Consider the following 14,290-nt stretch of genomic DNA (forward strand, 5'->3'; position numbering starts at 1 on the left):
CCAAAGATTTAAATCTAAAATAAGTGTCTCTTCATCAGAGTGGTGGAATAAAATGTCATTGTGTAATTAAAGGCTGTTCCTATCCCCCAAGGAACTCAGTGAAGATTATACGGAATTATAGTCTCAATCTGATAGTCTTTAAGTCTGGAATTCCTGACTCTTCCACCATAATGTTACTTTAAAGCACCACTTTACAGGTTATATTATCTATTATCTTTAATTTCATTACCACTTATTAGAAGGAAACATACCACATGGTGTTTTGGTTACACAGGGATTATGTCAGTTATTTATTTCATTGCCATAGGTTTGCCAGCCTGTAATTCGAACCTCTGTTTCTACATTAGATAACTTCAAAGTTACTCTGATAGGAAAACACATTTCATCTGCACATCACATGTTTTTGGTCAAAATGATGCTAGAATTGCTTGGCCTTATCAATTAACGAGCCATTTGAAACCAGTTTTCCCAAAATTTGAATTAACTTCACTGAGTAGCTGGAAAAAAAATGAATGAAGACCAATAAATTTCTAACAACTTCATAACATCAGCTCCTATGCCACTCCTGCTTTCTTGGTAGCTGAGCACAGAGGTTTCTTCCAAGCAAACTCTGCTCTTCAGTTTCAGAACTGAAAGACCATGAGGAATAGAGGGGAAGTGAGTGCACTGGTAACTGGGGTAGAGACAACGAATTCATTTTATGACTAACACACACATGGCTTCAGACATTCTCGGTTACTGCTGTTACTAGTCAGGAACAGAACCATCCTAGCCAGCCACTCCAGTTCTGTGGTGTCTACTAGACACCGATGTTTTTGGCACCTTAAAGTCTGTCTATAGATATTCTCCTACCCCTACTTTCCCCTAACAAAAATTTACATAGGGAAGAAAACCAAGCAGCACTGTTCATGCTTCTTACACACAAGGAATGACTTCATATTCCTCCCTGTTTTTACCTGCTAATGCAGTATTCCTTGTCTCCAGGTATACCCAGGTAGCGTGGTCGTTCACCAGTAGCAATGAGAAATCTTTCAGCCGTGTACAGCTTCTCAACTCCTCTTTTGTTTGTTGCCTACAGACAAAGTATTAATCCAAAGTGAGTGTTTCACAGTCCTGCCATGGGAAAAATTAGTCTGTTTGAAAAGCATCTCTATTCAGAACGTACTGTAGGAAGACACAGCAAACAAGGCTAGGGAGTACCTTAATTGTGTGTGGCCCGACAAATTCTCCATATGCATTCTCATATGTGACTTTGTTGTCTCTCAGTGCAACCCGATAGCCCCAGTTCAGTGAACCAATGTAATTCTGAACAGATTCTGTCATAGTCATCCAGTTGTGTTTGACTGTCAGAAACAAAAGAGGAAAGTTCATCTTTCAGTTTGAGATTTTCTTTTTCCATAGTAAACTTGTATTCTCAGTCAGATTTCTTTTATGACCCTGTCACCTTTAATTTATTCCTTTTTTATTCCAGGGTAACTCTACTGAAATCCAAATAATTACATCAGCATAGACAATGTGAGGGGTCACAGTGGAACTGATATGGCTTAAAACACAGAAAATTCAGACTTACTGCATTATCGAGAGTATTATATTGGCAGATGCTTTGAGAAGGTGACAAATGAGGACTTTGCATCTCTGAGAGATGTTCCCCACTACAGCATTATATCCTAAATAAATCACAGTCCTATAACCATGCACATTGGAGCAAATACAAAGCAAAATTCATCTTCTTACATAGTACTGACAGAGACTTAAGGAAATCTTTGCTTGCAACTATATGAAGTTTCTAACAGGGATATTCTGGGGTATACCCTTAGACTTTGTGGTACTTTCAGAAATGAAGCAGAACCTTACTGCTTTTATTCACACAACAATCTTATCAATTACTAACATGATCAGAAGCTATTAATAAAGAGATGAGAAGCTGGAAGACAAAAAGCTCCATGGCTTTAGACTTGAAAAGCACTGAAGTTTATGTGTAATCTCTCTGAAGTTGCTCCACATTGTTAAAAGCAGACACGCTTTAGTGCAACAAGCACTTGATTGTGAGAACAACCTCAGGATTTTTGGTGCAAATGACAAAAATAAATAAAGTGTCCTTCTTTACCTTCTTCTGTAAACTGCCATCCAAATTTGCGTGAATCTTGCAAGGCTTGTCCAAGTAAAGCAGCCTGGTGCATCAATTTTTTAGGTATACAGCCCACATTTACACATGTTCCTCCAAGACCTGAGAGAAAGGAACAGAATATGGTTTTCACATCAGTGTGGCAGATCTGAAAGATGAGAGTCAGAGTCTGAATAAAGCTCCTTTATAACAGGTTTGCAATGAAAGGAAATTTACCCCATGAGCTTCCCTGAGGTGTGGGCTTGACAAAGTCCAGTACCATCACTTTCTTTTCATATTTGGCAGCCTCCTGCAAAACAAATTAAATAAGACCCATATCTAAATATTAGAGGTTAAATTTGGAGTATATGATAACATCATGCATTGCTGAAAAGCTTTGTGACTTTTAATTAAGTTACAATGAATGACTTGCAAGGGAACAGACAGACAATCATTAACCTTCTGAATTCATCTGTGCATTCAGCAGGAAAAAGAAGATGAAAGGGAAAAAAAAGAAAGGCATTCATCCTGCTACACTACCACATGGTACCAGTTGATACACAGAAGATTCTGGGAATCCACCCTCCTCTTCTCTTTTCAATCCTGTCAGTTTGTTCAGACTATTTCCCAACATGTCCATTTACTTTTAACATACTTAACAAATTCCTAATTAATCCAGTTTTCCCTTCAAAGATGGTTTCTCCAACATTTGTTTGAAACCACATCACACAATGACATAAGCAGTCACACGGCCAAGCATGAAAACTGTGCTTAATTCAAATTCTTTTCTTTTAGGAGAAGGGAACACTAGATTTTGAGCACAATCTGTAGTTGTCAGGCTCAGCTCTTGTTCTTTCAGGTGATGTGACCTGCAGCAAGCTGACTTCACTGTCAGGATGAACAAAGATAAGCCCAATGAGGAATGACTGAGGAGCTGGGGCTGTTTAGTCTGGAAAAAAGGAGGTTCAGGGGGAACCTTATTGCTCCCTACAACTACCTCAAAGGAGGTTGTGGTGAGGTGGGGGTCAGCCTCTTCTTCCAGGCAACTAGTGACAGGACAAGGGGAAACGACCTCAAGTTGCACCAAGGGAGGTTCAGGTTGGATATTAGGAAGCATTTCTTCACTGAAAGAGTGGTTAAGCATTCAACAGGCTGCCCAGGGAAGTAGTGGAGTCATAATCCCTGGAAGTGTTCAAAAAATGAGCAGACATGGTGCTTGGTGATTTGGTTTGTGGGTATGGTGGTACTCAGACAAAGGTTGGACTTGATGATCTTGGAGGTCTTTTCCAAACTTAATGTTTCTACAATTCTGTATTTCCCCTTAGAGGTTTCATTAGCAAATCTATAATCAATGACTGTAAATGACACTGAGAACTGAAATTTCTATACTGATTCCATTGCTTCCTTCATGCTTTTTAAGAAAAAGGCAAAAATCCACAGCAAAAACTGCTACCACGGAGAAACACATAAGTAAGCCCTGTGTAGCTGAGAAATAACAATGAAAGACTCCCCCCATGAGATGTAGCAACATAACTTTGCTACTTGGAGTAACCACAACTGTGCAGCATCACATGATGAGTTCTTAGACTTGTAACAACTATAGGCACAGGGTATTACTCAAAGGCCTTGGGCTTTATTTGGGAGGAGCTGGACAGTCTTCAGCCTTATGTTACCAGTAATACTTGTTAAACCAAATAGTTGACAATAAGAATTTCAATTTTAAATGTATCTTACTTCATGCAAAATGCAAATGATAATTCAAACAACGCAGTCTGTAGACACCTTTGGAAAATACTGAGGTAATGGATTTCCACTTCCAATAAAGATCTAGGTTGGCCAAGAAGCTAATTTCTATCCATTAGCAGTACCTCTGAGAAGGTTCCTCAGGAAGGTGCTTAGGGACTGAGATGTGTCATTAAAGCTTCTCTACAATGACAACTCTTAAACACCACTCACAACAGCTTTACTAGTGTTAACTAAGTAGAAGGCATGGATTCCCAAGCTCACACTCAGCTGTATGCTCGTGTAATACAGCAGAGCATTCCACTGCTACTTCAGCAGAGATCACAAACAGATATAACCACTTCTGCAAAGTGATGTGCACAGCCACAAAACCTGCCCTGTAGGCTTCCAAACCCTGCTGGGCTCAGTGCAGTGCCCCACAAACACAGCAAGGCTGCTTATGGCTGGAGGTGTTCTGTGTGAACTGACAGTAGGGGCCTGGCACCTTGGTCTGAATCTGCAGTTGGGTTGCACAAAGTCAACCTGGCAGCGTTTGCACTCACTGTGGAGACGTGCCTCCAAATTAACAAGTTCTGAGCACAACATAGAGAGGAAGCTGTGCACACAAAACTGCATGTGTAGGTAGTGAAAGGCACACATTTAGCCAATCTAGTTAAACTACTGCAAACGTGATTGTAGATATCTGGAACTTGGTTTAAGAGCTGTGTAGCTGGGGATTTTTTCTGTTTTGTTTTGGTTTTTTTTTAAAAGCTTTTTTTAAAAAAGCTTTTTTTTAAATTTTTAAAGGTTTTTTTTCAACTTCATGAAACTGATAAGAAATACACTTTACTACTGATAACTACTGATGACTTCATTGATCTACCATCTTCTGCTCTACTCTACAATCATTTGAAAACACTAAGAATCAATATACACTGACTTGAAGGAATAAGGCTATTTGTCTTCCCAGCTGCCATGTTTTCTGTCACGCAACTGAAAAATGATGCAACAAACATCACCGCTGCAGCTTCACAACATAGCACATGTATACAACAAAGCAGCCAGTCTCCTTATGGAAACTTCAACAGATGGTTTTTTATTACTGAAAACTGGTTTTGCATTACTGTAAGTTCCATTTTACTCTTGTTACTCTCTTCTGTTCATCCTCATCCTCTGAAAAGCAGTGTTTGCTTCTCTTTGTGATTCTCAGAATTTTTGTAGATCTTACTTTCAATCCTGTGCCATGACAATAGTGCCTCTATTGATAGGAAAGCAGTAAATTACCAAAATAAGTTATGGATGTACAATCCACAACTCAGCCCTGCACAATTCCATTATAACAGAAGTACTTCAAAGGGACCAAGGTTCAGTGTGAATCCAATGTCATGCTGAAATATTTTCTCCTTATTTTCTTTCACTCTTAAATGACCTCTCCACTTTCTGAGAACAAAAGAGACCCCTTCTGTTTAGAGGAATAATCCAGCTCCAGGTCTTGCGCAACAAAACACTTTTATTTCTAGGAATTCTCAATTCATTTATAAATAGTTAATCTTACCAAAGCCAGAGGAATCCAAATGTGCCTGACTACTGATGTGAAGGAGAGCTACTGGTCTACATTAAATTTCAGTAAGTTTCAAATATTTGGGATAATGACAATTCTAAGAGCTGGTATATTTTGTACCCCTGTGGATTCTTTTAATTAATTGTAGATATGCCTCTAAAAGCAATATCCTCAACAAACCCCATAATTTATCTGGCTACAGGCAGGAAACACCACACCCTAGAAATGAAGAGCTGTATTGGGTCAACCCACCACCACAAGGGCAAGACCCTAACTCTGCCTAAGTCTAGGCAAAATCTCCATTTATGCAACTATATAAGCTCACAAACCACAAAATCTCTCCCATTTTCAAGACTTAAAACAAGATACACAACTATTTCTGAAGAGGTAGTACTTTTATATAAAACTAGATGCCTCCTGATGTTAATTTTAAATAATTTTAAAAACCTTTTCATTTATGAGTTAGGTTTTAATTCAACTACTAAAAAACACGATTAAGGTATCTACCTGCTGTTTTCCAGCAGCATTATCTCCCATTAGGGGGAACCAAGTTTCATTCTACTAGGGAGTGTACCATGAGATTTTTATGTTTTTCTTCTTCAGAACAAAAAGAAAAGAACATTGTATATCTGGCACTAACCTCAAAACAAATATCACTGATGAGGCAGAAATGTTATGCCCCTACAGTGTCTTAAAGATACCCAAATCCAAGATGCTGAGGATGTCACCCACCCACTTACAAGGAAAATAAGAATCTGTATTTTCCCTCTCATACCTTGGCAGCTGCCAGACCACCTGAGCCTCCACCAATGACAATGAGATCATAGTCATAGGAATCTGGCACCGGCGCGAGCCCGTTCACTTCCATCGCTTTCTGAGGGTTATCTTCCTTATGTGTCTGAACAGAGGAAAAAAAGTATTAGGGAATATTGAAACATTACTGCAGCATTCGAAAATTAGTATTTTCAGCAGCAAATATTGTGATAAGAGAACATAATTGCATCTGAATTCTCTGAGCGCTGCTTGTAATTAGCTTTTTTTAATTTCAAGTTCTTAATCCATCCTTGAATAGCTCAGTACCTGTTAAATACTGAACTATGAATTTTCTTGTTTGTTGGAGCCCAGAGTTTCCTTGCAGAGCTTAGTTTTCCATGAAAATACAACCACAGTGCCTCCTCATACTGCACTCCAGGATGAGATACATAACTGCTGACATAAGCTTTCCATTAATTTATTTTATTCTTTTCATCTGCCCTGGACTTTCCTAATTAGTGTTTTTCCCCTCCTCTTGCATATATTAGTAGGAAAATACAACAACCCTATACAACATTGCAACAATTCACAGTAATTCCCAGCCTTGCCAACAGAATGAACAGAACTGAATTAAGAAAAAAATTTCTGAAAACTACATTTTTGTAACATGTATGTGTTTATTATTGCTCCAGTTTAGTGCTTTAACTTCAGCATCAAAAGGATCAAGTATGGCCACTATGGTTTCACAAGAGATTTTTTTTTTTTTATCACAACTACTACCACAGAAAAACAATCCATAAATCCTAAAATGCATTTTGACAGCTGTATGCCACAAAGATCATAGCACTCTCTTTCTAAAATGAGCCTTTGTACTCAATTCATGAAGCTGCAGATTATCAGGGCTTCAAACTTTCATGCCTTTGGAGTTGCTGAGAAAAATCCTCAAATGACTCTCAAATCCAGGACAAGATCGGGATTGACTCAGCTGATGTAAATCAGTATCAACAAAAGTCATGGAAAAACTTTAAAGACCAAAAATTAAGAAACTCATGCTTTGTCACTTTATGAATCTGCTCACTTTTATTCAAGTGTTTCCATGTGCCTGACTAATAGGACTTGATTCAGTACTACTGGAATAGTAGTGGCGAATCAAAGGAAAGAAAAAAGCCCAAAGAAGTTTCCCTTTTCTTTTCATTTTAATTTCATTTTGCATTAAGCAGCCCTTTGTACTCAAACCATTCTACTGTCACCTTTCTCTGAGGTTTCATTAGTCCCTCTCTATAACTATGTGTACTCTACTGATGGCTGCCAGCAGAGATATCACTGACAAAAGTCCCCTATCCCTCAGAAAAATTACACAGCAATGTCAGCAGAAATTCAGACTGTGCATCTGCCTGTAGAAAGTTAGATTTTAATAGTATAAGCCTGTTAACAGTAGAAACAAAACCTAGAAACCACCTGTGGCTGCTGTGAAGGCAACCAAAACCACCTCATTCTTTTTCCTCCTCTCTGCAATCCCAACATTCACCCCTAACACTAAATCTACTTTCCACTCGGTTCCCTTATTACTATTTTTCTAACACAGCCATTAGCCAGGCTCAAACTTCCTACTGCAATCAGAGTAACTGTGGAAAAGGGGCATATATTGTATTATGATATGCAGCTTCACTTTATTTCTATTTAAGGATGTAAAACTAGAGAAAGGGTGCCATTCTTTACCAAAGCACAACTTCTTGTTTCCTTAGTGGTAACGGAATGGTGTGAAGCCTAAGGATAGATTAACTCCTACACAGTCATCAAACCCAGCTACCAAGAACGGTATCTTTATGATGCATGCAAAGAAACCACAAAAACTACTCATGAAATTTTATTAGATCACTACTTATATAATGCTACTTTTGAAAAATGCTTTATGTTTTCACATGGATTAAGAACCTTCAGCTTTTATTCCCTCCTGTTTGGTTCATCTTTCATTACTTCTTCACAATAATTCTGTATGAAAACATACTAAAAGTTGAGATCAGACAAAGTAGATTACAACCTCCTCTGAAGCCACCTCCTAGAACCTCGCTCCAAAGCAGCCAGGATCTTGACAAGCTCTATGTCCCATTTACCAGGGGAACCTGTTCATGACCATGATCCATCCTGGGAACGGATCTCCTCCATTCTTCTTCCATGAACTGCAATTTTTACAAGACAGCCTACATGCTGATTATTTTTCAATGGCAAAACTAAATTATAGACATTAAAATGTATTTCCCCCTACCTTTAAAGTTTTCTCATGATCTGCTATCGGCTTCTCCTGTACAAGAACTGGCCGTGAAGTTTCTGCTGCTACTTCGCGCTGCCCTTCTCGCAGCTTTGGGGCTCCCTCTGTGAAATAAAGAGTAAAATAACGTATTGTCTGGAGAGACGTCCTTTATGAAGGTTGTGCTCCTCCGGGGAAATTGTCTGGGGGAGTGGCCTGGCAGCCTCATTGCTTCCTCATCAGCGGCATGCCTGTCCCAGGGCAGCGTTTCCTAAGGCATCCGATGAGTCATTTGCAACGTTAGGATGACTTGCTATATTTTTCTCCTGAATAAAATCCCATATGAGAGTTGGCTGAGATTTCAGTACTTTTTGCCAATCTAACAATATGCTTGTAACAAAGCAAGGAAATCATGTTTGCTGTGGTTAAGCCTGAAACTTCAGTCTTAAAGGAAAATTATGATTTTCAGCTTTCTTGCCCAGAAAGTGACATTCTTATTCTGATGTGCTTTTTTTTTTTTTTTTAAAGAATTTACTATTTTAAACTGAATTACAGGTTCTTATCTTTCTCCTGCAATTAGTTGTCTGGAAACTTCTTTCAGTTTGAAGTATTGATATAATTGGTTTTTTCCATGCAATTTCTTCCCCCCACTCCCCAGTAATTTCTGACACATGGTACCACTCAGACTATGAAATCCTCTAAATAAACATATTCCAAAGTCTGAAAAAGATCAGCTTGCCCACTGGTCATAACTGATTTTAAATATATATATATATATATCTCCAATTTAAAGTTTAAGCATATTAGTGAAAAGGAAAAAAATAACATATTTACACATGGTGAAACTTTATTTGATGTGGCATCAAAAAAGACAACAAGGGAAAATCTAATACTTGATTGGAATTCATTATTAGCTCTACCTTCCTGCACAGAACTGAGTTATGTTAAGCTTAATTTCCAATAAATGGGTCAGTACACACTTGTTTGTACTTAATCACATACTTTACACTGCACAACCAGCATTAATTAGCAAACCCTGACACGTGCCCACACTTTGAAAAACAGCCATACTGAATGCTATGTATACATTCCTTGGGCACTGAGCCCACAAACCTGAAAAGCATTCACACACAGAGACACAAACGAAAAAAGGCAGTCATTGAAAATTGGTTTATAACCTTGTCATCTCTGATTTTTTCTCTGAAACTTGGTGATAGAATTCCTTTATCTCACAAAGGTATTGGGAACGTTACTTTGCTGATGGTGGTAAAGGGATTTAAGGATCAGAATTGTTATGTAATAGTTAATAGTAATATTAGTGATGGATAATACTTTTCCTTTTCTAGTTGGGGAACATACAAATGTAAAAAGACAAAAGCAAGAACACAGGTTTTAAACAGCCTTCACAAAGAATAACTTCACAAACTTCACAAGGGATAATATTTTGCTTCAATATATTATCAAATTACAATTCAGGGTATATCTGAAGCAACTGAAGGAATACTTTATTCTTACAACAAGTTTGAACAACCTCAGGAATGTTCACCTAAAACCGTATCTTCAGTGAGATAAAAATCTAGTCATTAGACAACACAGGCATTTATATAAACATCTCTAATTATTTTCAGGTAGATCTGTGCCAGAGGTGCAAAGCTTTAGCAATAGCCCCAAAACCCAAAGGCAACCATAACCCCTGGCAGAGACTTGAAAGACTCTGTATGTTGGCTGCCTCTGCTGCTGGAGGCCTCTCCCTTGCTGGTTTGGGCAACCTGCCACAGGCAGGATGACAAAGCAGAAAGTTCTTTGTGCGTCACCTGCTTGCTCCCCATAAAATTCCATCCTTTAACAGCAGTTACAATAACCTATGGTCCTTGTGAATCAATACTTTCAAAAAATGAATCAGTGGACACCTTTTGCAGAGTGAGACTGATAAGGGGAAACTGAATCACAGATCTGCTCTGGGTAACATCTCAGAGATGTAGTGGTGAGGATGAGGATGACTCTGCCTGATGAGTATCAGTGTTACTTCAGCAAGTTTGTAGCAACTCACAGCAACTAAAGGAAGATCCAGTGAGGCTCTTGCCCAGTGCTACCACCATCTTTGTTTTTTGTTAGTCCCAATCTAGATGGTGGCTGTTGAGTGCTACCTACCTTATGAGCCTCCAAGTGCTTCTTCATGTGTGAATTGATCTCACAAATCAATACTATCAAATGGGACAAGTCTATTCTCTTCCACCACACTGTTTTTTCCTTCTTGCTGTCTGCATGCATACTTGGCACCAGCCCTGGCAGACATCAGACCTTTGCGTGAGCTAAATCAACTCACTAACCCAGGAGAAAATTAACCCACGAGAAGAAAAGTTGTGGACAGTTTCCCACCAGTCCAACAAGCTCAGCCAGCCCAGGGAAGGATCCCATAAGCACCACAGCTGGTGCCAGGCAGAAGGCATATCCGTACAGATTGGCAGGGACGAAGAAACATTTCCCTTGCTGGTAGCAGCAAAACTGCCAGTTTTGCTCAGTGGCTTGTTGAACCAGAAAAAACCCCAACCTTTTAAGCCTCACTTCTCCAGCAGAGGGGGAAAAAACGCAGTGAAGCAACTATGGTATTTTTAATCTGTGTCCTTCCTTATTGGGAGTGAGCTTCCACACAAACCAAAGTCCTTCCTGGTACTGAGGCCTCTGAACTTTTGACTGTTGGTTGTGTAATCTCATAAGCAGAACTGCTGCAGGATAAGAACCACCTTATTCTGCAGAAGTGTACAACCAGGGATCCCATGGGCTGCTGAGGTAGGATGTGGAGACTCATGGAAAGCACTCATGCTTCAACTACTCACTGTGAAGATTTGGAAGTGGCACTTCAAGGCAAAAGTCTTCACTTATTTACCTAGATTTTCTGTATCACACAGAAGAACATTATCAAAAAGAATAAACTTCACATTTTTGACAAACTATAATTTTAAAAATAGCTGCCCCTACTCCAGTAGTTCAGAAGATGACTTTAAATTTGTAATGTTTCCAAATAAGCATGTAACTCGCTTTACAGCCCTTTCTTCAGGCATCTGAGAAGTACAGGTCATTTCATACAACGATGAACATTTATCTTATGTCCAAGTGAACCTTTTAGGTTGAGAAATTTTCAGGTTTTCCCTCTTCTAGGTTTGCTCATCTCTGCACTGTCAACACAGGTCACTACCTCCTCCTTTGTGTAACCTCAAACATTTGGTATTGGTGGGAACAGAGCCATTACATCATTCAGATGACAAGGGGAAAAAACCCAAGCCTTTAAAATACACACCTCTAGCCTGGATCAGATCACAAATCCACACTGACAGGATGCCTTGCAATCAGCTGATCTGACAAAACTGAGAAAGAATTGAAGCCTAGGGCTTTGCTGGCATGCACGCCTTTTGCTTTACCTATTAAACTGCCTTTATCTCATACACGAGCTTTCTCACATTCACACTTCCAATTCTCTCTCCCATCCCACCAGGGAGGAGGGAGTGAGCAGCTGTGTGGGGCTGAGCTGCCAGTTGGGCTTAAATTACGACATTCTCAAATCTGAAACCTAGCAAGCTTTGAGACTGACAAGCAAAAGAGTAAAGTGCATTTTCCTAAGAAATCAGAAGTTCTTTGAACTGTTTTTGCTTATATTTATTCAGTGTGTTGCTGCAAAGTCCTTTAATTTTAATTGCATTCTTGTTAATATGCTTTTCATATCTAAAGGCTTAAAACTTCTCCCATTTAAATAACAGATAGGTTGAACGGGATCATGATCAAAGCATAATGTGGAATAACTGAACTTTCCATCTACTTGATGCAGGGAGTCTACTTTGTCACAGATTTCTGTTAGCAGAATCCTGACTGTAGTACACAGTATTACTCCAAAACACCCATCTCTTTCTTCAAAACATAAAATCTTTCCTCAAAACATAAATTCTTTCTTCACCACAACTATTTGAGTATAAAAGGCCTTTAAAATAATTTCCATAAAGTAGCAAAACATGTAGATACAAACTTTCTTTTGGGAGCTTGGTAACCTAAGTGTTCAGTTCTCTAAGGTAGAGGAGAAAAAAACCCCTCATCATTCTCAGCAAAATAAATGCAGTTAACATATGAAAAAAAGCAGAAAATGGCAGAAAGCTTAATAGCACTGTTTTCTCAAAGGACAATAAAAATCTACTGAGAACTGTTAATCTAATCTCTACAGAGCAGGGCAGGAATTACAAAACCAAGACAAGCCAAAGAAGAAATACTGATAGAGGAATGACGAATGCCAGATAAAACAGAATACTAACTTTCAAGTGACATCTATCTGAGGGCCTGATTCAAAGCTCTCTATATGCAACAGAAAAGTTCCCACTCAAACAAAGCCCTTAAATGACAAAATTCACCCTTTTCAGCTCAATTTTCTTATGAACATCTGGGGACTGACTCAGCAACATCATCCAATCTGCTTTTCACTCAAGATAGGTCAGCACTGTGTTTTGAAGGCTGTAATCCACCACCTTTGAAAGCTCAGAAGAATGTGAAGAGCTGTTAACCCAAGGCAAGAAACTCAACACTAAAATACCTACTTCTCAGCCTCTAACAACCAGCCACTCAAGTTCATACCTGTCACATCCTGATAGTCTGCAAAAGGGCTTCTGGAGCTGGTTTCAGTTCCTAGTTCCTAGCAGAAGTAATTCCTACTTCCAGGCATTTTTTTTTCTTTTGCTTTTTTAAGTATCCATGTGATATGAAAAAGTACTTTACTTCACTGATTTCAACAGTTCAGTTGTACTCTTTGTTTTTTTATGAAAAGCCCTGGAAGACATGTTTCTGCTATAATAAGTTTGGAACTTTAAACCCCACTCCAACAAGACCTGGGCTTTCTCACAGACTTTCTCAGTAGTGCTCTCTGACACCAAAGTCCTGAGCAGTATCAGACAGTGGGTACTTGCCCTTGAGCCTTCAGCCATTCCTCATTTCTTATGTAATTGTTTACAGCAAACCATACAGGAATTAGCCAGGTTGCTCTAATTAGCACGAACAGGGATGTTTTCTGTGAGCATAACATCACATGCTGGCCTCACATATTTCTAGAACATCTCCAATACAAACTCTGTTAGCTCTAACAGAACAAGCTATATAAATTTAAAAATGGTAAATTTCAGATTATGTCTTCCTCAGTAAAAGAAAAGCAATCCTAAATTAATTATGTATTTTTGACCACTTCCACTTTATTTCATTGTGAACTAAATTAACTAGGCTTTGAAAAACTTAAGATAAAGCTTCTCTGCCCCTGGAACTGTGCTAAAAGCTACAACATCTCATTTAATGATTTATATGCAATCATTATGGAAAATATAATCTTATAATACTGGTAATTTTAATATGGATTTTTGTCTATTCCCTTCAAAAGTCACTGTTGCTTTTGGATTTACCCATAGTAGTATAAAGCTTTGTCTAATCCAAATCAAAGCAAAGGAAGCTGATTTCTGGTATGACTACCTGTGGGTGTATCATGCTCACAGTGCCATCCATACTGGCTCACTCTTTATTTGAGATGACCTGAAAAAGCTGAACTTCCTGACTTTTCTTCTTGAAATTCCAATGTGTGGCCAACACAAACCTGTGGCTCCCACAAGCTGTGATTAATACTCTCATGCTACCCCTTTTTTTTTTCCTGGTCAGTAAATAAATAACTCTCTGACAGGAGGAGGAAGCATCACCAGCCACACTTATTCAAGAGTGGTACCTGAGGCACAGAGAGGTAAAACAATACTCAGCAGGGCTGGAACAGGATCTCCCAGGTGCTGGTGCCATTCATTATCCCTACTGCCCCCAGCCATGCCTTTATTGTCTCAACCACAACTGAAGCCATTTAATTCAATCCCACACACCTCTTTGTAATCAAGCT

At 38.9% G+C, this 14,290-nt stretch overlaps 1 protein-coding gene across 1 annotated transcript in view; it reads right to left on the minus strand.

Moving 5' to 3' along the window:
- Positions 1-14,290, minus strand: part of TXNRD1 (thioredoxin reductase 1) — a 38,214-nt gene that overhangs the window by 19,017 nt on the left and 4,907 nt on the right. The window contains exons 2-7 of the mRNA XM_051784379.1: positions 8,407-8,513; positions 6,163-6,285; positions 2,342-2,414; positions 2,108-2,227; positions 1,201-1,343; positions 957-1,072 (exon numbers count right to left, since the gene is read on the minus strand). Of these exons, the coding sequence (XP_051640339.1) occupies positions 957-1,072; positions 1,201-1,343; positions 2,108-2,227; positions 2,342-2,414; positions 6,163-6,255 (545 nt within the window). The 5' untranslated portion in view covers positions 6,256-6,285; positions 8,407-8,513. The remainder of the gene's footprint in view (positions 1-956; positions 1,073-1,200; positions 1,344-2,107; positions 2,228-2,341; positions 2,415-6,162; positions 6,286-8,406; positions 8,514-14,290) is intronic.

Source organism: Manacus candei, unplaced genomic scaffold, assembly GCF_025592945.1.
Source record: "Manacus candei isolate 608988 ecotype Guabito, Panama unplaced genomic scaffold, ASM2559294v1 h1tg000018l, whole genome shotgun sequence".
Lineage (NCBI taxonomy): Eukaryota > Metazoa > Chordata > Aves > Passeriformes > Pipridae > Manacus > Manacus candei.